This window comes from Protopterus annectens, chromosome 1.part0 (assembly GCF_019279795.1).
Source record: "Protopterus annectens isolate FY-2018-M chromosome 1.part0, PAN1.0, whole genome shotgun sequence".
NCBI lineage: Eukaryota > Metazoa > Chordata > Ceratodontiformes > Protopteridae > Protopterus > Protopterus annectens.
Genome location: NC_056725.1, coordinates 1400581025 through 1400607175, shown reverse-complemented (window position 1 = coordinate 1400607175; position 26151 = coordinate 1400581025). Strand labels below are relative to the sequence as shown.

At 40.4% G+C, this 26151-nt stretch overlaps 1 protein-coding gene across 4 annotated transcripts in view; it reads right to left on the bottom strand.

The window, feature by feature from the left end:
* Nucleotides 1-26151, bottom strand: part of CCHR1.PART0H19orf54 (chromosome chr1.part0 C19orf54 homolog) — a 419506-nt gene that overhangs the window by 370557 nt on the left and 22798 nt on the right. For 3 of the 4 annotated variants that reach the window (XM_044067269.1, XM_044067259.1, XM_044067240.1), the window contains exon 2: nucleotides 12006-12068. The exons of the other annotated variant lie outside the window; for it this stretch is intronic. In XM_044067269.1, coding sequence (XP_043923204.1) covers nucleotides 12006-12068 — 63 coding nt within the window. The remainder of the gene's footprint in view (nucleotides 1-12005; nucleotides 12069-26151) is intronic. 4 annotated transcript variants of the gene reach the window in all.

Below are 26151 nucleotides of genomic sequence, written 5' to 3'. Positions count from 1 at the left end.
ATGCTCCATCCGATACTTGACCCGCGAGAGTTCCAGAGAGTTCGGAGATAAGATCTCTCTGGAGCCTCGTAAAATGTGCCAGAAAGTTCAGAGACCTAACCACGAAGGTAGCTGACGCAAAGACTCACTTCCTTAACCTGTCCACTGCCCAGGACACTCTGTTGGGCGGGTGAACAGCCGCCACCACCATAGCGTCCACTGGCAAGCCTCTGAACCAATGGGGTTGATCCTCTGGAGGGGAGAGTACCTTTTCTGATCTCCTGGGGATGGCCTCAATGGAGTCGGGGTTCTTCCAAGCCCATTGCACAATGAGTTTAACCAACTCATCGGCGGGGGGGGGGTCACCCAAGATGTAGAGGGCGGAGAGCGAAAGGCCTGCAGGAATACGGATTCCTCTGAGGAAGGGGTTGAGGACTTCCAGTCACCCCTCTGTTTCAAGATTTCCATGATGTCCCAGAAGGACACGTCAGGGGGTGACCGTGGGGACCCTTCCCCATTATCATAGTCCATATCCTCTGTGAGGGACTCCTCCGGAGAGTCCGTGTGTTTCCTCTTGCACACCTGTTTCCGAGGGGGTTCTTCGGTGGGAACATCCGAAGAAGACTCGGAAAGTTAAATACCCTGGACATGGGTCTCCTGGGCCTTGTGCTCTAGTAGTCCTGGGTGGGTGGCATTTGACAGCGGCGGCTCTGAGGGAATTGGGGGAATAACAAACTGTGGAGGATTGCTAGCAGCAAGTTCCCTTTCCATCACCTGGAAAGCGGGCCCGCCCGAAGAGGAATGGGAGCCCGGAATCGAAGAAGACAAAATCGGAACCGGAGTCACTCCCCACTCCAGACGGTCCGCCCCTGGGGACAGAGCATCAGTCAACTCGGAACGGTAACCACCCTCTGATCCGAAGTCGGGGCCGACACAACTGTCGGAACAGACACCTGAACCGGGGGCTCCACCCCCCCAAGCATGAGATTGAGGAAGGGTGGGTTCCGATGGAACCGGCACCCAAAGGGATCTCAGAGCCTCAGACAAGAGTTGTTGTCGGCGCCGAGGAAGGAATTCCTCTAATAAAAGTTGGATAGATGAGCCTTGGAACCGAGGGGTCCAAGGGAGGAGAGTAAGTAGGGGTTGCTGGAGAAATAGACCCAAAGCCAGGAGTAAAATAGGGTCTAGGCAGATTTGAGATTCCCCTAGCAGTCAGCAGCTGATCAAAAAGGCACACCACATCCAATTCGGAAAGGCTCCTGGTGGATCTCACCGATGTCCCTGACAGGAAGCCAGGCCAGTCCAAAAAAGGGCTGCAGACTTGTCCGGCAAACGGGTCCACATTGGATGAGTATCGGGTCCGTGGTGTGTTGCAGAACGGCACTGACAATTCCAGTTTTGCAGCAGGTAATAAAGGTATGGTCGTGACCGTGAAAGGGCTTGGAGCAGAAGTCACTATAGGGGTGGAGGACAGGAATGGTTCTGAGGTAGTTGTCGTAACCAATATCGGAGTCGAAACGAGCGAAGTCGGTGCTGATAAAGAAATCAATACACTGGTCAGTACCGAGGCCATAGGCGGTGCCGGGGTGGGCGTCGACAAGGCTACCTCGGTAAATTTCATTGGAGCCGAGCTCGGAGCCGATGTGTTAGTCGACACCAAGGAGGCAGAACGGTGCTCAGATGAGGACTTATGGGCCTTGTGTTTGTGATCTTTACCTCTGTCACTGGCCAGTGAAGAGGGGTCCAATCGAGGACATTTCTTGTCCAAAGGAGGGGGGTGAGACCTCCGACGCAGAAATGGCCTCCGAAAAAGGCGAAGCAAGCAGGCCCTTTAAAATAAGTTTGTTACAACATTCATTCAGCGTCCACTGACAAACTAGCACAGATATCACACGGGGGTTTCGCCGACAAATGCGTAACCCCCAAATAGTATACACATTCTTCATGGAGGTCACTATTCGGCAGTTTACCACTGCAAGAAGAGCAGTGTTTAAACCCCACAGTTCCCTTCTTTTCAGACATCCCAGAACACACTCTCGCACACAAGGGAAAGAGAGAGGAAATGAAGGAGAGAGCAAAATACCAACAATGGTAACAAGATACCATAAAGGTAGAAAGTTAGAAATACCAAGAATTTACCAACAATGGTAAGAGAGAAATACCTGTGGGTAGAGCTGAAGCAATATAGAACAACAAGAACAAGTTATAAAAGGAGAAGAAACTTTTTCAAACTAGTAAATATATCTGAAAAAAAAAAAAAAAAAAAAAAAACTTAGCTGGAGAGCTCGGTGAAACGCTGCTATATGGCTGCGTGGCAAACGAGATCAGAGGTAACCAGGGCCGGTGTTACCATTTTGGGGGCCCCAGCAAGTGTCAAGTTGGGGGCCCCTATGTGTTTTCAGTCTAAGTATTACCCTGTCATTGCTACCCCTCCTAAGCAATCTTTTAGTTCATGCTTTTAACAGTAGTACACACACAATGACCTGTAGCTTCAGTGCTCTTACATTACAACAGGCCTGTGTACCACACTATGTTGGCCCATCTCATAAAGGGGCATTCACAGTTACTGACATTTAGCTGCAACAATGATACATTACAATAACTTTATGTACAGGGTTGGACTTAGGTGAAACTGCACCCTAGACACTGCCCTCTGTTGCAGCACCCCCCCACACACACACGCAAACATCCTTCAGTGCTCCCCTCTATTTTCTCGCCATCTTGGGCTCACCATAGCATGCGCATCACTTTTATTCTTCCTTTACTCACATTTTGCCTTACTCTTCAGCTTTTTCAAGAACTTCTATGTGCTCTAATGTGCATTTTAAAGTTTTTTTTTTAATTTTTAGACAACCTTTTAATTCGGTGATGGTTTGAACAGAAATTACGATTAAGGAAAGAAATTCTGTATGGTTCAACTTTAGTTTTCCTTGGATGCCATTTGATTCTCGGCTGGAGTGCCTTCTGTGTGGAGTTTACATGTCCTCCCCGCGGTAGAGTAGCATTCGAAAGACATGCGTGAATGGGCGTGCCTTCGTTGAAGGTTGGGCATTGAGCTGACAACTCGACACCGTAAAAATCTGCTGCCAATCACTAGCGGACCGGAGTTCCGCTGTGGCGACCCCTAACCGGGAAAAGCCGAAAGAAGAAGAAGCTTTCAACACATCTTTCATGTCCAAGACAGGGGAGTAATAAGAATTTAAGAAATAACTCAATTAAGTAGATGCCTCCAGAAGCTATAGGAGTTATAGATTATCTGGGATGTGTTTTAGAGCATTTTCCCAACCTTTTAATCCAACAGTGGTCTAAACAAAAATCATGAGTCAGAGTAAGAAAAGACTTTCAGTCTTTTTTTTTGTTTGTTTTTTCATTCAAGAAAGATCTAAGTTGTGACTAAGGCTTAATGTTCAAAGATGACAAAATAGTAGCTCATAATAAACTAGCAAGACAATTGCTGTGAGGATACACAGGTCCTATCTGGGAATACAGTCTGCCTCCCTCATCCCCCCAAAATGCCTATGTATCCCTCTGGTGTTGGTTCGGATAGAAGCAGAGGTTCAAGATTGCCACAGGCATCTCTTTCAAGTGTCTGCTGATATACAAAGCATGCCGCCTCACCTCAACTCCCAAAGGCAGTCAGCTGTACACGTATCTGATGTGTGATTGTGAGGAAAGTGAAAAAAACACAATGATTACAGTAATGCATTCCAATGTATTGCTCCTAGATAGTACACTGCCCCTTCACAAGATATAGTAACCTTTTTGTACACCTCTGAGGTCTGTGAGAAAAGTAAAAGAAAAAATAACTACACTGTTCCCAACCCAAACACAGCTTATAATGACGTCCTGTGCACACCTCTAAGGTTTGACTGTGATGAAAATTAAAGTAGTAATAACCACATAATCCCCAGCACCCCCCCATAACCTACATCAACTTTCTGTTAACACATGTCACAGCAGGGATGGTTTTAGAATGGGTGCAGTTAAGAGAACAGGCCATTATCAACTTTATCCTAAAAGGATCTTATCACAGCTTTGTTTAGGTTAAAGAGTGTATCAATTTTCTGATTACATTTTTTCTCCTCATTTGTCCCCAACCAGCAACAAGTTTTGTGGGGCCCCCACAGTGTCACGGATGATTAAGGGAGCCCCCCATATCCATTTATACAGTCTGGGGAGTGGGGCCACCAGACTCCTAGAAGAGAGTTAATTGTCTGAATGTTCTGTTGTATATTTTATGCCTTAGTTTTGAAATATAATTGCCTGTTAGCTGCATTTTTTACTGATACGCAGAAGAATAATTTGTGTCCTGCCATTACTGAGTGTGTGTGCACAGATAAAAATAAGTGATATTTTTACACACACACACAAGCATTAGGCATATCAGTAGTAGCTTTGTACTTGTTTCAGCAAATAGCAATACATTGTGCAACACTGGTACTGCCACACCAGATCAGTGACTGCTGTTTAGCATTACCAAACAGAAGCATGGTTAAGTCATTTTTATTTAACTCACTGAGGAGTAATGCATATCTGCAGCTTTACCTTATTTCAGTGACCTGTCCTGAGTTTGCCTCATAAATCTGCTCTTTTCATAAACAGTTTAATTTGCTGGTAAATCATTCAGGATTCAGACAGTCAATAAATTCAGACATCAGAGTTTTACACTTCTTATTGTCCAAAAATACATGTTGATGCAAAAGGTGTTATTATTAACTTTTTAAGTGAATTAGAGTAATACTTAAACTGTTCCTGATTTTGAGCCTTTATTCTGCAATAGTTTTGGCATTCCAAAGAATTGTTTAGCAACAAACTTGAATTTTACAGTATCTGGTGTTCTGCCAGTATTTATAAAACTCCCGAAAAGAGAAAAACAATCTTAAAGATTGGAAACTTCAGCTCTTCTTAAAATCCAAGGTGTGCACTGAGATCAGTCACTCTTGGTTGCTTGCTGATCTGTCTAGTGCTTACTTGTCTCATGTTTATCAGCTATATCCTGAAAGGGTCATATCACAGCCCTGTTGAGGTAAAAGTGCATGATCAGGAAATCAGTATTTTTTTCCTCATTTTTCCACAACCAGCAGCAGCTTTTTTGGGGCCCCTACACAGTCAAGGATAATTAAGGGGGTCCCTGCAGCCATGGGTATTGCAAGTACCTAAAGCAGGCTATGTTGTTAATTTTAGTGGAGACAGTGTCTACCAGTAGGATTTAACTAAGCTAGGGGCACAATGTCAGTAGTAAAATATTTAATGGAATTGTGAATCCTGTTACTTGATAAAACACTGTTACTGTTGCCTGAATATCTTTGAATTTGAATTTTAAAGAAGATACAAATGAGTTATTATTACCCACCTGATTTAGTAAGTATATTGGATTGCTGTACTAGCTTTTGTTGGTTTGACAGATGTGATACAAAATATATCAATTTAAGATAAATTTCTGTGGTTGGGGGCCCCCCAGGAATAGGGGGCCCCTAGCAACCGCAGGGTTTGTTGGTGCCTAAAGCCGGCTATGGAGGTAACTGAGCAAAGGGCACTGTGGGTAGCAGCTTAGCTTGAGAGTTTTTGGTGCAGCTTGGTATAAGGCCGACTCGGTTCCGAGCCCTCGGAACCGAACCTATCAGTGATGAATAGGAAGATTAACAACTTCAGATCAACATTTAGAGACATATGAAGGAAATATGGACATGGGAAAGAAAGAGAGATCTGATATTGTACAATATTTATGCAAAGTAGAAAGCCAAATTAGTCAACACAAGAAATACAGCCTTAAAGATATTGGAAGAGAAATACAGGCAAAGACAACCAGATATGGAAAAATGCACAATAAAAATAAGATCACAAAGAGGGAATGTAGAACAGAAGATCAGTCGAGTAGAAGTTAAAAAAAATAGAAGCTGAAGTTATGGAATATTTGCAAAGTGAAGAATTCAGTGTAGAAAGTCTAACAGGTTATATATCAGCATGATGGAACAACTAGTCCTCAAAGTAAGATTTACAAGAGGAGCAGGAGACATCTGAAGAAGAAATATGGACATGGGTAAGAAAAAGAGATTTAATATGCTGCAATATTTATGCAAAGGAGAAAGCAAAACTAATCAATGCAAAAAGAGCAGCACCAAAGATATGGAAAATTGTACAATACAAAAACTAAGAAAACAAAGAGGAAAACTAGAAAAGAGAATTAGTAATGGAGAAGTTAAAGAAAGAGAAACTGAGGTTATGGATTACCTGCAAAGTGAAGGATTTAGTGTAGAAAAATTAACTCAGATAACACAGCAGGATAGAGCAACAGGCACCCAAATTAAGGAGAAACCAGTACAGCAGGAAGCATCTAATCAATTGACATATGAAGATACTTTGGAGTCTCCCAGTGGAAACCAGTACAAACGTTCAGTTGGAGCTATACAGCAAGGGAAAGACCAGGAAACTGTGGCAACTCTGGCACAGTCAATGTCGTGGAGTGAAGGCCAGTCAATTCCCATATGAAAGAGCAAAGGATGATGCAGGGCAAAACTGAAGAGAACATGGCACAGGAAGATGCGCTGGAAATTTCTATAGAATGCCCGCAGGAAATGGACAACAAAGAATGTGCCCTCAGTTTAGAAGAAAATAATCTAAGAGAAGAGTTGCTTGATTTAATAGAGATGGATAGACATATTAAGATCAATGAAAGAAATAGACTGTAGAAGGTCAATAAAACCCAAAAAGTTAGAAGTTTGAGAAAACAAATGAACACCAGTAATTAGGACTGTCCATAGAGATTCATGCAATGGAACAGAAGTAAATAGGATACATTAGTTTGCAGACAAATTAATAACAGATAGTCCTACCACAAGAACACAATGTATGAAGGGAAAGGACGGTTAGAAATAGAATGCCATCATGGAAATATCAAATACAGAAAACAATAAAGCGATTAAGACAAGTGTCACTGTTAGAAGACTATAAAAGAGGGAACAGATAAAAAGACAGACGTGATAAAAGCAATGCATAGTATTATAACAGATCAGGATTTATTGTGCACTGTCACAAATAATAAACTAAAGATATCGGCACAGACAGAAAAACTTAGAAGATACATACAGTACATAAATATAAAGGAAAAGTACAAAATAAGCAATTTATTGATGACACAAAAAAGTTTTATAGAGAATTGGAAAACAAGGTAAAAGGAATTGAAAGACCACCAAAAAAAGAAGAAATATATACATTTTGGAGAAATATATATGTAGATCCTGTGGAACATAAAGATGCTAAATAGAAGAAGCAAAGAAAGAATAAGAAGTTCAAATGTATAAGATATGAAACGGGATGAAGTAACGGCCAGAGAGATTGAAACAAAGTTAAGAAAAGCCTCTAATTGGAAAGCCCCAGGCCCAGATGCAGTACCTAACTTCTGGCTGAAAGTATTAACATCTCTGCATGAAGATTTAGCCATGTAAGAACCATGTATATGCACACCCCAAACAGACACCAGCTTGGCTAACAGGAAAAACAATGCTCCTATTTAAGAGCGAACCTGCAAGCTACCCTAAAAACTATAGGCCAATAACTTGCGTTCTGACGACATATGAACTATACAGTGGAATTGATACTGAAAGAGTTTATAGTCATTTAGAAGAAAACTCAATTATGGCAGGAGAACAAATTGGTAATAAAAAAAAGTCATACAGAACAAAGGACCATCTGTTATTAAATAAAGTCATAGTGGAGAACTATAAAAAGGGGAAGAATCCAAGTGTGGCATGGATAGACTACAAAAAAGCATTTGACAGTATCCCACATTCTTGGATATAAGAGAGTGTTTAAAAATGTACAAGATACACCCTACACAGAAACTACATCACAGTGACCATAAAACAGTGGCAAACCACTCGGCAGTTAAGCCATGATAAAGGACAAATTATTATTCCAGGGATAAATATTCAAAGGGGATATTCCAGGGTGACTCTCTGTCACCGCTGCTCTTTTTCCTTGCCCATAACCCATTAAGCTGTCTGCTTAACAAATTAGGCCATGGCTATAACTTGACTCCCAGAAAGCAACAAAGTGTAAAGACTTCTCATCTTCTCTTCGTAGATGTTTTAAAACTGTATAGCTCATCAGATGAGGAACTGAAAGCACATCTGCAAGTGGTCAAAACTTTGTCAAATGATACAAGAATGTAATCTGGTCTTGATAAATGTGCAAAAGCAACCTTTAAAGCAAGAAAGCTGCAATACTAAGAAAACGTCAGTTTGGGATAAGAATGTGGTATTAAAAACTTGAGGAAGAGGGAGCATATAACTACTTGGGAACTGATGAAGAATCAATAAAACAAGAAAAATGCAAATAAAACTCAGTAAAGAATATTTTACAAGACTTAAATTAATACTGACAACAGCATTGACATCTAGGAACAAAGTTTAAAGCTATAAACCAATTTGCTCTTCCTGTCCAAACTTACAGTTTTGAAGTGACTGACTGGCCCCAAAAGGTGCTGGATAGATTAGAAAGGAAAACAAAGATGCTTCATGCTCAAATGATTTATAAAAAAAAAAACAGTGCATACCAAGATTATATATTCTCTGTTCTGAAGGAGGGATTGGCCTCCCGGAAATTGATTACATGTACAGATCTGCAATCATGGGACTGCATACATATCTGACCTCACAAAACCAAACACAGTGAAAGTTTTGAAAAGTGAGGAGAATAAATCTACGATGACTTCCATGCTTAGTCTAGCAGAAGCATATCTGTGTCAAGCAGGAATGGAAATCAAACCAGAAGTAGATAAAAATCAGGCAGCAAGTGAATGTTCATAGGTTCATAGATTAGTACTAGGCTAATTGCCCTTGTGAGCCATTTTAAGCCTAGCCAATTATCCCTTGTGAGACTCAAACCCTGCACCTTGTGTTTGTAAGGCAAACACCTTAACCATTACGCCACCCTCCCAACCCTAAACAAAAGAAAGAATACAAGATGAAGGATCAGATGAGAAGGCAAGAAATTTGGAAAATGCACAAATATAATTGCAAGTATAGAAAACTCCTGGAACAACCTCATGTTGATCAGGACTGAACACAGGAATGGTTAAGGAGAGGTGAATTCAAACCAAAAGATGAAAAGTTAATACTGGTAGCCCAAGACAGTGGGCTACTAACACGTTGGTTTACAAAGTCCATTGAACATGTGGGAGAAACAGACAAATGTAGTAACAGTTGCAAACCTTGCTGCTGGTTGTGACATAATAACAGCAGAAGGACTGTATACTGAAAGGCATAATAATGTAGCAAGATTTTTGTACTAGGGATTGTGCAAACATAGTATTGAAGCACCTGAAAAATACTGGAAACATAAGCCACAAAGCATCATAGAAAGCGATGAAGTTTATACCACATGGGATCATTCATTACCAACAGTTCAAAAAATAGATGTGAGAAAACTAGATATAGTACTCCATGAAAAGATGACAAAAGTAGCATTGATTATTGAAATTGCTGCACCCAGTGAATACAACGTCTTATGTACAAAGAGAGACAAAGTAATAAAATACCAAGATTTGCAGGCAGAAATGAGGGCAATGTGGATGAAGGATACCCAGACAGTTGCAGTAGTAGGAGCAAAGGGTCTTATACAAAAGAATCACATTTAGATATGTTGCTGATACATGCAACTTTGTACGAATTGCAGGAGTCATTACTGGACTCAATGCGGGTGCTGCAAAGAGCACTTCTGGCTAACATCAAAGACTGGAACAATACTAATTTCATGAACTTTAATCATACATTGACATAGGAATGGGGTCCAGTCCCATCATGATATTAGAAACCCAAAAGACTTGGAGAAATTAAAAGAGACACATGAATCAGAGTAAATGATTACCAAAAAGAGTTGGGAAGTACATTAGTGTCGTGTGTTACCTCAAACAAGTCCAATTAGCATGCAAAGTCTGCAGGATAACAACAAAGGGTATATAGCCATCATACCCATAAAATGAACTTCTAAATCTAAAAGGTCATATTTAGACTGGATAAATCAAACATGTCTTAACAATAGTTATTAAAGAAAAGATGTTCTACTGCCATCTGCTACCACATAAGCCAAGACAAGATGTTCTATTCAGGATGTAACAGAACACGTCCAGTTTAGATCAAAGGTGGAGAATACACAGAGCTACCTGGACTTATTCAGTCATACACATACTTCCTGATCTGGACACATACCTCTTTTTCAGCTCATGTGTCATTGATCTTTGAAAGTCAATGTCTTGGTTTGGCATAAAATACCACTTGCATCTTGGTCACACAGAATGACCAGCAATCCTATGGGACATTCACTATTTTTAGTGTTGGAATGATGTATATTCAGGAACCAAACCCTCTCAAGCTCCCACATTTCCCAGTAGGACACAAACTATAACTCATTCCTCTTTTTACTCACATTATCCTGGTATCACCAATACCGGTCATCTATAAAATGACAAAGTGGATTTTAACTTCCTTTACAATACAAACCTACTTTCCTCTTAGTGCTAATGCTATGCATTCTATGCTTCGTACACTGAAGTATTATTACGTCCTCTTTTTCCCTTCCCTTTATTCTTGTTTGTTGTAATGCCAAAGTGCTCTACTAGAAAAAAGCTACTTCTCATATCTAGTCCCCAGTTACTGGAAATTTATCCTCAAGCCTGCCTAGTGCAAACCATTTGCTTTATTTTCTCCTTGTGTACATCCGCCTTAGTCTCAATTTGTCATCTGCTGTCAGTTTGTCAAAACCACTTCTGCCTTCTACTGTGATCTCCATTCTGTCTTCTAACTGCCTTTCTCATGCTCACAACCTATCACTTCCACAGTTAAGTCTCACAGATGTCTATTCCCATGTAGTTAGATATTTTCTGCACATAACCATGAGATGTTGAAGGTTTCGTAACCTTGCCAGGACTTTAGAAAAAAGTATTTGGATCAAATATGAGGTGTATGCATGTGGTAACATAAATGAAATCTGTGAACCTTCAACTCAGTACTGCAGACAGACAAAATAAATTACTGAAGTTCGTGTGTTAACTAGAGAAAACATGAACAAGTCATTGGAAGAAGTACCAATGCATGGAGAATTTCAGAGCAAGTTTAGAATTTTAACCAAATGAGAATGACCAAAACGTCATGCTTCAGCTGTGAATCTGAATCTCTCAAACGTGCTTGAACAACCACTGTGTTGCTACAATAACGCCTTTACTGAATGCCCAAATGCTGCAGTACAGCAGCTAACCAATCAGCCAAACCCATCACCTTTCTGTCTGCTCTTGCCTCTTCTCTGCCAAACTGAATCATGTTCTCTTGGCCCCACACTTTTGTCTGCAACAGTGAAATGGAATTCTCATACTGATGCCATCAAGACAGTTTTACAACTGTCTATTACTACCTAACGTTTATTTTCCTACTTTCCAAACTTAAGCCTTGCATTCACAATTTTGGTACTAGAAATGATGTGTTACTTGCACTGCTTAACTGTATTGGCCTTCCTTGTCTTCCTATTAGAATTTCTCCATTTCAGAGACTCTGATTTTTCAGTAATAAATTATTTACTGAACTTTGTTTACTGAAGTAGCACACTGATCACAATAGACCATTTGCAGGCACAGCCTGGGTGAAGCCCCCCCCCCCCCCCAAAAAAAATAAATAAATAAAGAACTAATTCATATACATGGAATAATCACAGAAGACAGCGAGTCCTGCAGACACCTGAAACAGTGTGCAAATATTATTAACAGAAGAGAACACATTAAATAAGTGAGGTAAGCAGAGGGTGAGAACAGAAGTGATGTAGGTGATCGAGGAGTTGGGCCATGTGCCCAGTGAAAAAGCACATGCATGTTGCCCCATACCACTATGAAACAGTAACAATATTACACTTCTCTGCATAAAAAATATACTTTGTTCTGGTTTGACTTTATATTTTCCCAATGGCAGTTGCTTGTTCTCTTGAGCCATGTCTGAAAGAACAGTCAACAAGCAAAAGCAAGTAAAATGAGTAACACTTACTGTGGTCCATCTTGAATAAGTGAAGGAATATACTTGTTAAACAAAAGCCACTTCAGATCCTTTCTGAAACAGAAAAAGTGTTAGTTTTAAAAAGAAATAACCGTGCTCATCTACGCTATATAACTCAACCATGAAATAAATAGCACAATACAAGCTGGTTCTCTGATAATCAGTACATTATAACAACCTTAATCTAACCCATTAACTAATGCCTGGACATAGCATACAGCAAAACACTGATCAAGAAACCAGTTGAACACAAAACACGATTTGAGCCTCATTAGTTAAATGCAAAAAAAAAAAAAAAAAAATCTGATCTTCCTTATTCATTTATTACTGCATTTTTCCATACATGGTATTACCTGTAAATCTCTTCCTAGTCTGGTGACTAAAGACTGTATTTTGGATTGCAACAGTAGAAGTATTGTAATTTTTGCTATTGGGTGTGTGCTTCTACTGCTGTTTACACTCCAGTTTTGCTGCTAGAGTCTTATATTTTTCTTATTGTTGAGCTATTTAAAGTTGAATTCCATTGCCTTTCTGTTTGTTACATTGCTAAAAGCACTCCCAGCCCCAGCTGATACATTAAGCACTGATCTCCTTGCTGACCCTACTGCTTGTACACTAATTACAGGTTTCCCTGCTCTCACTGTAAAAGCTAACTTTTCTGAAATTCTAACCTCCCTGGGGTCATTGATCTATATCTCAGTCAAGGACTGAGACAAGGTTATGATACTACAGAGCTCCAGTACTGGATTAATTTAATTGGATCTCTCTCTAGCTAGTCTTTTACAAACAGCAAAGATCTACATTCACCCAGAGTCCTTTATACAAGACTCTAAGAAGCTTGAAAAGCTGAGAACTTTGAGAAATAAGCTTTTCATCAAAAAAGGAAGGCAAAACAGCTGAGGGTTGTCTGCAGAGGAGATTTCTTCCCCAGTAAGATACCTGCAAAATCTATAAAACTTTAGAAATCTAGGTCTGAGGCTCAAACAACCTGAACCAAGAGCAAATACACTGCGGTCAAATAACTATGCATTTTCCCACATCTTAGCAGAACATTCTAAAGATTAATTGTCTCAACCTCAATGAGCTGCAAGACACGACGCAAGCACAAAGCACACTCAGTAAGTTAAGAATACCACTTCACATAGCAGTCTCCAAATTATGGATGCTGATCCTGTAAGGAAGGTAATCATCCAATCACATTCTAGTTATAAGTGACTTCACTGCAAGACATGCAGAAGTACCTCTTTGCAGGATGAGCAAGAAAAGAGTTATGGTTAGTTGCTTGTCAGGTGCCAGGATCTGTCCGATCACAAGTGCATTCAAGCCTTGAACAACAAAGTGCCGATGACTCCATAATAGAAAAGTGGGCACCAGTGACTTGAGATGTACCTCTCTGAACTATATGAACAGAGACATAATGGAGCTCACAAACTGTGTGTCACAGGCGGGTATAAGCATAGCAGTAAGCAGCACTCTACCCTCTCCAAAAGATGATGCCACAATATGAACAAAACATATGAACTTCAATAATCAGCTAAGTTTTTGGTGTCATTCGATGAGTGTCGAGTAACTGTTAGCCTCACATGATGCGATCGACAGACTACGTTGTTTCATCAAGGATTGCCTGCATCTATCTCCTCTATTGTTTTGATTATTGGTAAAGAGATTGTCCACGCCCATAACATAATGCCTTTTGAGACAATGCCAACCTGATAAAACCTACCAACATAAAGCAAACTAAGGAAAATAAGGTGTCAATGATCAATGACAGGAACCTTACAAGAAACCCCACTCACTACAGGCCCTCCTCAGCCTAGAGGATGTATACATCTGTGTAGTCAGTGAGACAGGATTTAAAACAGCAGAGAGCATTCCAGCTGTGCAGGGATCTAACACATTCCACACGTTCATATCAGCTACTGCACAGGAGGAAAAAGAGTTGAGTTCCCTCTGTCTTCATCCAGACAAGACTTGCATCAAAGTTGGTAAAGTAGCATGGCACACTAAAGCTTCACCTCCAAATAGCTATCAGAAAGGTCCCATTGCATCTATTAGCTAGCTAAAGAACTTCGTTTATGACCCAAGAAAGCCACAACACTTATATACATGACATGGAATCACTCACTATTAATTACTATTTTCCTAGGTGATCTAAACTTTCCTACTATAAATTTGGAACCTACACCATCACTAGCACACAAGCACAGCGATTCTTGGACTTTCTTAGTACAAACACCATAGTACAATTAGTCAGAGTACCCAGTAGGGGGATCCTCCTGTCCTTACTAACATGGGGCATCTTGCAACATCTCTTGCATATCTTCATCATTTTTTAGGTCTGACCATACAGCCATCTCGTTCAAAATAAAACTGAGCCCAGAGACCCCTTCCATTCAAATTTAGAAATTTCTAAAAGACAAACTGCCTACTCCTATGTGACGCAAACACACTTGAAATCCCCAGAAAACTCAGTTAACTCCACTGAAGACTCAGAGATGTACATTGCCACATTATATCAACATGTAAACTGCTGCACAGTTGCAGCTGTACCCTGTAGGAACACAAGCAGGGCAAACCCCAGAAACAACCCCCCCTTCATGAAACCATAAAATGAACAAGCTTTATAATAAAAGGAAGAGAATTATGACCAAAAGTAAGAAGAGTAAATTCCAGACGATTCAGCCATCATCACTGAAATAAACAACCCAGGAGCTTAATAAAAAACACCAAAGTCAAGTTTGAGGCTAAAATAGCCACTCAAGCCAAAGATAATCACAAGGTCTTTTAAAGTTATGTTTGCAATCTCAGAAGTACAATGCAGATATATGTGCAACTGTGATGGATGTGGTTACTTATACCATGGCTGAAGATATAGCTAACCTACTGGCTGACAAATTCATTTCAAACTTTACTCTTCTCCCCTCTGTCTGTCCCAAAATATACATTTAAAACAGACTCGCCTCCAGTTATCATGCAAGATCAAGTCCTGAAAGTGCTATCAAAAGCTAAAAATATTGCATTGATGGGTCATGACAATATCACTGGATGCATCCTAAATAACATGAAGCACTGTTTACCCAACACCATTCAATCTCAGCCTCCATATGGGTTTTGTACCAAGCGAATGGAAAACAGGTACAGTCACTCCGCTGTATAAGGGAGGACCATCTACACAGCCAGGCAGTTGCAGACCTGTAAGTCTGACCAGGCTCAGTCATGGAAATACTTATGGAACTAACCAATAATGATGGTGGGAACCAGCAAACACTGGATCCATCTCATCAAGGGCAAGTCATACTTATTCAGCATGGTGGACATCTTTGAAAAGGTCACATAAGCAACCAAGGAAGGTAAAACAGTACACCCACATACCATGAACTGGTCAAGGCTTTTGACACAATCCCCCACTCAGGCATAGTAGAAAAACTAAACAGGGAAAAAAACCCTACATCACCTGTGGGATTACAAACTGGCTCACAGACAGGACAAAGGAGATCACAATAGGGGAAGCTATATCAACAGTCACTAGTGGAGTCCCCCAGGGGACCTCTCCTTTTTGGCATCTACTTCTCTGAAGTAAGCGCCAATACAAAAGGGCTCTAGCTGACTACTAACTGCAAGCTTGGAGCAGTTATTGAATCCCCAAACCACCTAACCGTCCTGCAGGAAGGTTTGTCCCAAACAAATAACTGGTGCCAAAATCATGGACTGAAACTAAATGCCAACAAATGCATTACTGTATCCTTTGGGAAGCTGTCCACCCCCAGGAGCTACCACACTGACAATACACTCCTGAGAGTTTAATACATTTTTTTTATTAAAAACTTGACATGCAAAGCAAGTAAATGAGTTTTTTCCATCCAAATTCAAACACTGGACCAAATAACATTTGCAGTCTTGTAGAATAAAGTAAACTATTCCTCCTGTCTACATTTACCTGTTACTTCTCACTACTGGGCAAAGGAGGCCAGGGCTTGTCAAATAATTCAGTTTGGTTTAGGGTTACTTCATTACAGATTTAACATTACTTAACTCATTCAGTAATGTATGTTACACCTGAAACGTCACCCAGTGGCACTAAATGCAGTTACTGTTCTTTAAGAAATAAAGGGAGTAATATACAAGGTTATAGGTAACCCAGTTTGGATTCATCAAGGGCAGGTCCTACCTACTTAACCTGGCTGTCTTCTTTGAAAAAGTTACTGAAGCAATGGGATGAGGGCAGAAAAGTGAATGCCAGTTATCTAGACCTCCCAAAGGCGTCGGACACCATTCCACACTCGGGTATCACAGATAAAAAAATTATTTCAGCTTAACATCAAAAACCTATACAACTCATTAGATAGCAAACTATCTTGCTAACTAGAGGTGTACCACTCAGTTTAGTACTTGGGCCACTCTTCTTTGGCATTTACATCTCTGAAGTCAAAGCTAATGTTAGGAGTTTGTGGCTGACTTGGTGCCATTATATACCACCAAAGACACCAACATCCTCCAAGAGGGCCTAGCCCAAACAAATTGCTGGTATCAAAAACCACAGACTAAAACTACATGCCAAGTGTATAACTGTATCCTTCACCAAGCATGCCTCCCCATATAACTATCACATTGAGAAGATACCCCTGAAAACTGATTCCATAGTTAAGGAGCTCAACGATCAATTGTTCTTTGATCACCAAATATTCGCTTTTTCCTTTATCAGTGTGCAATTTATATCTAGCTGTATTGCGTCCAGATACAGGGATGCTATTGTACCACCGTACTTGGCATTTGGCTGATCATTGAGTATATATTGGTATGTACCTGTCCAAATACTGTCACAGCTGGAATGGCCACAATGTTTTCTCATTCAAAAAAAAAAAATCAAGGTCCTTCATCGTACAAACTATGCAGACTATCTCACTGTTGTTTCCTTCTCTTCACTAGCATACAGACTACGGACAGATGACCGCTGCCTTCTTTATACAGCTTCAACAGACACTTTTGTGCCAGACCTACTACACACTTTCAAGTCAAAAGGTAAAACACATGTTCAAGGGATCTCAATCACGTTTCCAGAATAAATGGAACATAATAGAGAGAGAGAGAGAGAGAGGTTTAGATCACAGAGAATACCATTTCTATGCAACCATCCTTCACTCCACATTAATCAAAGTACTTCTCTTAGTCTAGTCAACTGTAATTTGGACAAACAGATGGGTTAATTGCAAATTAACCCCCAGTTTAGCACCACTGTCCCTCATGGGTAGGGGAAACATGCAAGTGTTCCAATATATCCTTGTTCAGTCCATCTCTAGGTTATTTGTAGGCAAAATACAAGGGCTAAAACTACAATGGGAATGTAAGTCTAGGCAGAGAGGCACACAATGCTTCATTATCATGGATTCATTATAAAATTCAGATTGTCTTTACTGACAATTTTCTTTTTTTTTGCAAAGCTGGACCAGCTAGAACTCGCTTCACCAGCAAGTGTGTAAAATCCAAAAAATTTAATAGTGGTTCCTGGTACCTCAACTAGGTGTTTTTGTTTGTTAATTTTCTTTTTTTTTTTCTCAGCTCACTTTTATGCAGGTAGGGTGGTGTCCATCAAAACTGAGATCTCCAATCAGCACTCTAATGAGCTGCACAGCCAAGCCCTGATATGCCACAGGATCAATTTTAATCTACTGCTCACCTGTTAACTAGGATAGTGGACTGATTAAAAACTTACACATTCCAGCAATCATCCAAGACGAAGCATGCAGAACAGTAAAGTGTATGAAGTGCGAGTATATAGGTATAATAAAGCAATACATTTCAAAAGTAAAGGTAAACAATTTAAATAACAGTGTAAAATAAACATATGAAAGCAAGAAGCATGATGAAGCACCGCTGGTAAGCAAATACAAAAATAGCCTATAGCAGACAAGTGCATGTACTCTACTAAACAGTAATCAATCCATGAAGATATTTAAAGAAATTAAGTCTATTTAATCTGTCAGACCATGGAGGTAATTTCCAGTTTACAGACTATTTTTTTTCTTTAGTTTGGATCCAGGCTACACAAGGGTTCTGCTAAGATGACACAGGGCATTCAACCAGTAATAACTAACTGTTGTCTTGGACAGTGAAATTCAAACTATGACACTCAAAGGTAGAGTTCCACTGTTTCAGGCAACATTACAAAAAACTACATAGTTGCCTCCAACTTCCATTTCTGGAAAAACTTTACTTCCGTTTTGCTCAACCAGGAACTTGCTCTATGGCTCCTCTACTTTCAAACAACTGGCCCATTTACTCTGTTGGAACATGAGCTGGGTATTCCTGGGTTAGGCAACAGCACTGCAACCCTTTTGTTCTTGGCCAGAAATCCTTGACAGCTCAACATTCGCAAGCAACAGTCAGGTGGTGAGGAGCAGGCTAGCTTGCTGGTCCTGAGGAACAGGCTACCCTCTTCCCTTGGGTGCATCCCCCTCTCTGTCTCTTCCAAGCTCATAACAGGTTCTTCCAGAGGGGCAGCATGCCTCTGCATGAGGAGATTCCGCTTCGCTGCATAGCACAAATACACTAATGGCAGAACAGGCTCGGAACTCCTCTAGGTGAACACTTGGTGTTCACTGTTAGGTGTCACCAATGTGGCAAGCAAGAGCCATCCCCCCATCATGGGCATCCCAGCAGTGGCCATTTACTCCCATCCTCCATGACCAGCTGCTACTGGCACCCTAAATTCTACACAAGAAAGAGTTGCCTGTGGCTTAGTCAGGGCTCCACCCCCCCCACCCCCCCATCACAGAGATGCTTATGAAATAGCTGAGATCAACTAGGTACAAACTTTACTGCTTCATTCCTAGAAACCTCTGATTATATTTTTGCCCTGACACATGCGCACTTTTTTATACAAATTCCAAAAAGATAGTCATGTCATTACAGTGTACGATTTTGACAAGGATGGTCACCATTTCCAATTATAATTACAGGTTAAAAGAGAGATTGGCCTGGAATGGTTGATATCGGTTCCAGAATTCCCTTCCTTTTTTCATTAGGAAAAAATAAGCCTGGGTCAGAGATGATGGTATACCCTGGAAATGTCACACAATTAATATTTTTAACAAATAGGGTTATAAAAAAATCTTCAACTATAAGAAACGCTTCTAAGGGATATCCATCCAGACGGTTAAGTACTTTGAATAAATCCTGGATAGTAGAAAAAAAAAAAGGAAATGTTTTCAGTCATCCAATCTGAGGGTTTTATTAAATCAAGATTTCAAACTTCTCAGATCTTGCACCCATTCCTGATTATTCAAAGTATGAATATTATATAATAGAGATTTTAATTTGTTCTCCAGTTTAATAAGTTGATTACGGACATCAATTGGAGGGTTGACCATTTCTAACCACCTTCGACTGATACGACTTCTCAAAGTTTGCCACTTTTATCGGGTAATGCTGATGCATCCTGCTTACTATGTCTTATGTGTTCAAAGCACAGATGATCATTTAGCATTTTACTCTCCTGCAACAACTTCTTCCAAAGGCCTATACATGTATCATGCACTACCTTAAGCAATGTGACTATAGAATCAAGTTGCTTTTCTAATGCTAAGCGGTTTATCCATATTCTGAATTCTACTAGCAGATGATACAGCAGCATTTTCAACGAGTCCCAAGAGTGAATAAATTAAAGTTTCACATTAATCTTCTTGTACATACATCTTTAATTCCATCTTGGTTTGTTTGAAAGTTTTGGATATGACAGGCATGACCAGAACTAGTTTTGTATAGGGTTTCAAACTTCTACTGGCTACACTGGACACTATAACTAGTTCACAGGGATCATAAAAATGACACTGACATACATTTAACTTAGCTTGTGAATTTATAAATTCCACTGACAGCGGACAATGGTTAAAGCTTGTAAAAATAACAGCTTCAGTACACATTTATGTATTTACTGACTTTTGATTACTGGGAAAGTCCAACTGGGTAGAAGCCCATTTTCAGTGGTGGTCTGGAGAGAAAAGCTCCAAATTATTACAATATATTTTAAGAACAATAATTTTACAATCTTCAGAAATAAAACAAAAACACCTACAGTTTAAGTAATTATTAGACATAATATAAAAACATTAGTTTAGAATTATTATATTAATACAAATTATATGAAAATCATTTAATATTTAGAAAAAATTTAGTTTATAGAGAAATAAAAGATAAGTTAGTCTAATACAAACAGGAATTGCAATATGAAGTCAGGGAAAAATCAGGCTTATGATATATTTAGAGAGAAAGTCAGGGAAGAGAATTTGATAGCAAGAAGGAAATAAGTGAAGAAGGGAGAGTAACATATAAATCGCCTTCCTCCTGAATTTCCCACCTTCCCTTGAACCATTAACACATGTGAAAGTATAAAATATTTTAAGTATTCTCTATGCCTTACCATGTACCTCATGCAAAGTCGTGTGGCAATATGATCCTTTTTTCCACCAAACATCTCTTTATTACTGATCAAAAATGAGGCTACCAACTGTGTAAAATTCTTACAAGACTTACAACATGGCCTTTACTTTAGGCAGTGCTGTTACAGTTGTACTTGTATTAGATATTCACTTTACACCGTTTCCCTTTCCCCCTCATTTCCAATGTACTACTCATTACATCAGAATGGCCACTTTGCATGTACATATTCATATCCAAACATCATGTATTATTTTACCTTCTCCTCTCTTCCTCTTTCACAGGCATAGGAGGATATATCTGCTTGTTTGGGACTGTTTAGCTTCCTAAAGTCTGCATACAAAAACAGTGTTTTTACATCTTTTTTTTTTTTTTTTTTTTAACCAACACCAGTGGGGGAGGGGGTCTTCGGGTACTACTGGATTATACCAGATTTACCATTTCCTAACACCACAGTTCACTTGACTTGCTTATGCACCCAACAAGGGTCATCACCCAATGCCCTAATCAGTCTGGTGCTGATTATACAAATGTTCAAATGCTCAAATAAAACTAACATCATCCCCCTCTTACTACTTTAGAAACATGTTCATAATGACATTGGTGTCCAGGGCTCAGTTTTCACTCGCATTATTGTCTTGCCTTTAATAATGGCCACTGTTTCCTTCTCATGCTGTTGCTGCATCTCTCTGTTCTCACACTTCCCTCTCTGCAGCTTCTGCCTTTCTCTTCCCTCTCTCTCTGCACCTAAATCTGTTTCATTCTCTAAGCTGCATCAACCTCCAGGCATTTCATCTCCAACTTTAGTCACTTTAATTCAAGCTATATTCTGAGGTCATCTGGTGACAGGCCGACATGAAATGCTGCATGGTGTGCATTCCCAGCTGCTACCAACCTGTCTCTGGTTTCAACGGACTGAATCTTAAGTGCACCCAAGACAGTGATCTCATCATAAGTCATACCGAAGGTCCTTCCAGTTTTCCTTTTTAGTCAGTTGTGACACCCCATTTTAATACCTCACAGATCTCACATGTCCATTCCATAACTGCTCTGCATAAAAAGTAAAATAACTGCTATACACATACCTTGTGGCTGCCAAGAGTATGGACATTTTCTGCTGACCAAACTGTATGCATAAATTCAGTTCACACCATATATTAATCACTGCCACAAAAATGTGATGTCTAATACAGGCTATAAATCTGCATTGCTATTAGCCAGAATACCCTGGCAAAACCAAGAAAACAAATTACTGCTGTTTACCCTTAAAATAAACCAGCCTTTAAACATTTGAATGGCAACATTTATGTCCAGGAAGTTGATGGGTACATACAAAACAGTTGGGAACATACCACATTTTTTTTACACCGGTCACAAGCATTTAAAATTGAACAGTACAACTTTTTACTTGAAATAAAATAAACAGTGCTCAGTAGACCAGATTTACTATATCTACCCTTAAGATCATAAATAAATAAAATCATCAGTTGCATTTAAAACTGAACACTAAGGCTCTTTACTTGAAATAAACAAAATCTCGCTTAAAGTAAACATGCAAACAAAAATAATCTTATACAAGAAATGTGATATAAACATTCTGAACAGATATATGACACTGCAAACTCAAACTCACACAAAATAAGTAAAAACTAAAAAAAGGCCTAAAAGAATTACTCACACACACACACACACACACACACACACACACACACACACACACACACACATCCCAAAAAAGAAGTTATGTCTTACCATAATGTTCCATCTGTGTTGTCGATATTCATCTATTCTTGACTTCTGGATATGGTTCTGATCCCTGGAACAGATCCAACCATTATATGGCTCACATCAGTCAAAAATCTCTCGAGCTAACAGTCTACCCACAAATGTCCCCTTTATATTACCTCAGATCGAGTTTGCAGACTTACAGAACAATACCATGAGACCCAACTAAAGTCAGAAGCCATGTCCAAGGTATATCCAAACAAGGAATCCTATGGCAGAAAATCGCTCCACCAAGACTCTATAGGAGGGGGCAGGTGAGGTGGAATGCAAGAATAGATGAAGCTTGACAACACAGATGGAACATCACGGTAAGACATAACTTCTTTATCTGATGTTGTCAAGCTTCATCTATTCTTGACTTCTGGTTCAGAGTCCCCAGCTACCTTAGATCCTGGGTGGCCCTATGGAAGAACATTCCTGAGAACCATAGAAACAAAGGAGGCTGTCCCCCAGAGACCATATCCAATTTGTAATGAGTGATAAAAGTATGTGGGGTAGCCCATGTTGAAGCTGCACAAATTTTGGACATAGAACCTTTAAAATGAAAATATGAAGTCGCCATAGATCTGGTGGAATGTGCCTTCACCGGCATAGCAAGTCTTACATTCTTTTTTGTGTAAATAAAGGAAATGCAATCTCTTAGCCATCTTGACGGAGTAACCTTAGAGATGGGTTTGCCCAAGGCTGCGTCTGTGAAAGAGCCAAATAACTGTTCTGATTGTCTTAATTGCTTAGTTCTGTCCAGGTAAAAATGTAACTGCCTGTGCACATCCAAAACGTGTAGAAAGATTTGGGAAGAATACAAGCCAATCTACAGATCGATTGAGACTGGCCTCTGAAACCACTTTAAGAAGAAAGGATGGGTCTGTCTTTCTGGAAAACTAGTTAAGGGGGCTTAAAACATAGAGCTGGTAATTCATCTCGCAGAAGTGACAGCTATAAGAAGAAGTGTTTTCCAAGAGAGACACTTCAAGTCACAGGTAGCTGCAGGTTCAAAGGGGGGTAATGTAAGTGACTGCAAGACAAACGTCAAATCCCATGGCAGTAGAGGATCCTTGAATGAGGGCTTTAAATAAATGGTGCCCTTAAGAAGAACCTTACATCATCTGTGAGAGATTAAGGGCTGATCACTGAAACCATTATGGAAGTTTGAAATAGCTGCTAAAATAACCTTAATTGTGGAAACAGAAGCCCATTCTCCAAAAATGGTAGCTAGAAACTCTAAAACTTTTTCCACCCGAGATGAAAAAGGATCAAGACCATTATCACAAGTCCAGATAGAAAATCTCTTCATTACTATGGTAGAGATTCCTGGTGGATGGTTTATGAGATGCCAACAAAATGTGTTGTACAGGCGATGAAATGTCATTATGCCTAGCGACTAACGGAACTGGAGAAATCAAGCAGTAGGCTTCAGAGTCTATACATTGGAATTCACTAGTCCCAGGGGATGGGACAGAATGTCCGGAACTGGGTCCAGAATCCACGAGTGGCAAAGTAGATGAGGCCATAGGAAGGGAAACCATATTTGTCAAGGCCAATAAGATGCAATGAGGATTACTTTGCTTCTCAACCAAGCTGCTTTCTTGAGGAAAAGCAGGATCAGAGGGAATGGAGGAAAGGCATAAAGGAGACCCGAGAGCCAATCGAGAAAAGCATCTCTCGGGGACTCCCCTTGAGGCAGAATTATGGCAAAATAGCTTCTGCACTTGTTGTTCAAGGGTGAAGCAAGCAAGTTACAGCAAGGCTGGCCCCAGCAAAGGAAGAGTTCCTTTGCCACTCTGGAATTTAGAGACCACTTGTGAGGCATGAGGATGCATCTGCTCAGTTTGTTTGCAATCATGTTTGAACTCCCTGGGATGCGAGTTGCTATCAGAAAGCAGTTGGATATTATGTCCCACTGTCATACTCGATGGGCTTCTTGACACAGTGGGTAGGACTTGGTTCCCCCTTGTTTGTCGATGTACTAGACTACATACATATTGTCTGACTGAATCACCATCATCCCTTGAGGTAAGGCAGAGTGAAATGCTTGCAACGCTGGAAGCATTGCCCTCAACTCCGAAACACTAATATGCAAATTGGCCTCAGAAGGGGACCAAGTGCCTTGGACTGTCTTCGCCAGATAATGCCCCCCCCCCCCATCCTATCTGGAAAGCATCAGTGGTCACTATGGACTTGGGCTGAGCAGGGACAAAGGGACGGCCCAAAAGAATATCTTTTGACTGCATCCACCAGAATAGGTAGTCTTTGCATCAGCTGGTTATAAAAACTGGGTAATTCATGGGGTGCATTAGAACTGACCACTGGTTCACAAGAAGCCACTGAAGGAGTCTCATACAAAATCTTGCTAGCAGAACTAAAGTGATCACTGCCACCATGGAGCCCAATGCTTGCAGAATTAACTGAGCCGGTATCTTGCTTGAATGAGGGATAGGCTGAACCTGAAACTGTATTTTCTGTAGCATGTGATGAGGTAGAGATGCCACACTATTTAGACAAGCTCAAATGAACTCCATATCCTGAGAAGGGATTAGTTGAGATTTCGCAAGACTGACTGTAATGCCAAACTCCTGAGATAGTTTCAGAATAAAATCCATTGTTCGGAGAAGTAGAGGCCTGGCGGAAACGGTGAGGAGCCAGTCGTCTAGGCACCGAAGGCGTCAGAGCCGTACCTGGCACCGAAGACAAAGAGGTTGTCCATGCCAAGGTGATTGGAACCAGTGTGGTTGGAGTCAACTGCTCTAAAGCCTGTGAAGAGGTTAGAGGAGGAGAGTAAGAAGGGGTTGTGGGAGAGAAGCCTCCTGCACCAGAAGGATGAGGGGGCTAAGAAGATGGGGGAAGACCTCTAGCTGTCAGAATCTGATCCATCAACCTCACTATATCAACGTCCAAAAGACTCCTGGTGGAGTGAACGGACAATGCCAAAGGGGACGCAGGTCTCTCTACAAAAAGGGCTGGGTAGTCTCCCAAGAAGGGATCAATAGAAGGGGAATAGGTAGTCCTGGGTTAAATGGGGAAATTAGTCTTCGGCACCATCTGTGGGGCCATAGAAGATATTGACACCGACACAGAAGCAGAGGGAATTAGTGCCACTGTCGAAACCATAGCCAAACTAGAAGTAGTAGGTGTCGTAAATCGGCTTTGACATTGTGGTCAGTGTCGATGACACTTGTAATGTTGTCAGCGCCGAAGAGTCACTCCATTCCAACAGCTTCAAAATCGTTCCAAAGAGGAACCTGCAGATAAATGTTTATGTTTCTTTACTGTCAGTGTGTCAAGGGTGATAGCACTGAATTGAAAGTTTTGGTACCAGAGGCCGGAAGAGACTGGTCGGCCTTGGAAAAGGCTTCTTTGAAAGAGGCTTTAAGAAGCCCTTTGAGAATAAGTTTATTTTTACATTCTACTAGGGCTCTATTACTGAAACCCTGGCAGATAGAACAGTCAGTATTCAAGTGGGATGCACCTAAACAATATACACAGCATTCATGACCATCAGAGTTTGTCATTTTTCTGCCCCACTCTCTACACTGCTTAAAACCAGCTTTGGATTCTTTAGATTTATCTGCCATCACTCTAAATCAAAAAAACCTGGAGAGGCAGAAAGGAAGGAAGGAAAAAAGGGAGAGAAAGATCAAGCACTCACAACAGGAAAAAACTACTACCAGCAATAGTAAAAAAGATTACCTAACGGTAAAGGGGGGGGGGGGCTACCAACGATGGTAATAAATAATACCAATGGTAAAGAGAAACGCGCTCACAGCTAAAGGATAGACAAAAGATTACTTAAAAATATTACAAAGGATTTCCAAAAATATAAGATTTTCTCTTAGCTATGAGAGAGAGGTCAGCTGAAGCATCTTGCTGTAAAAGCGGCAAACAAGATCTGGGGTAATATAGAAAGGGGCATTATGGGTAG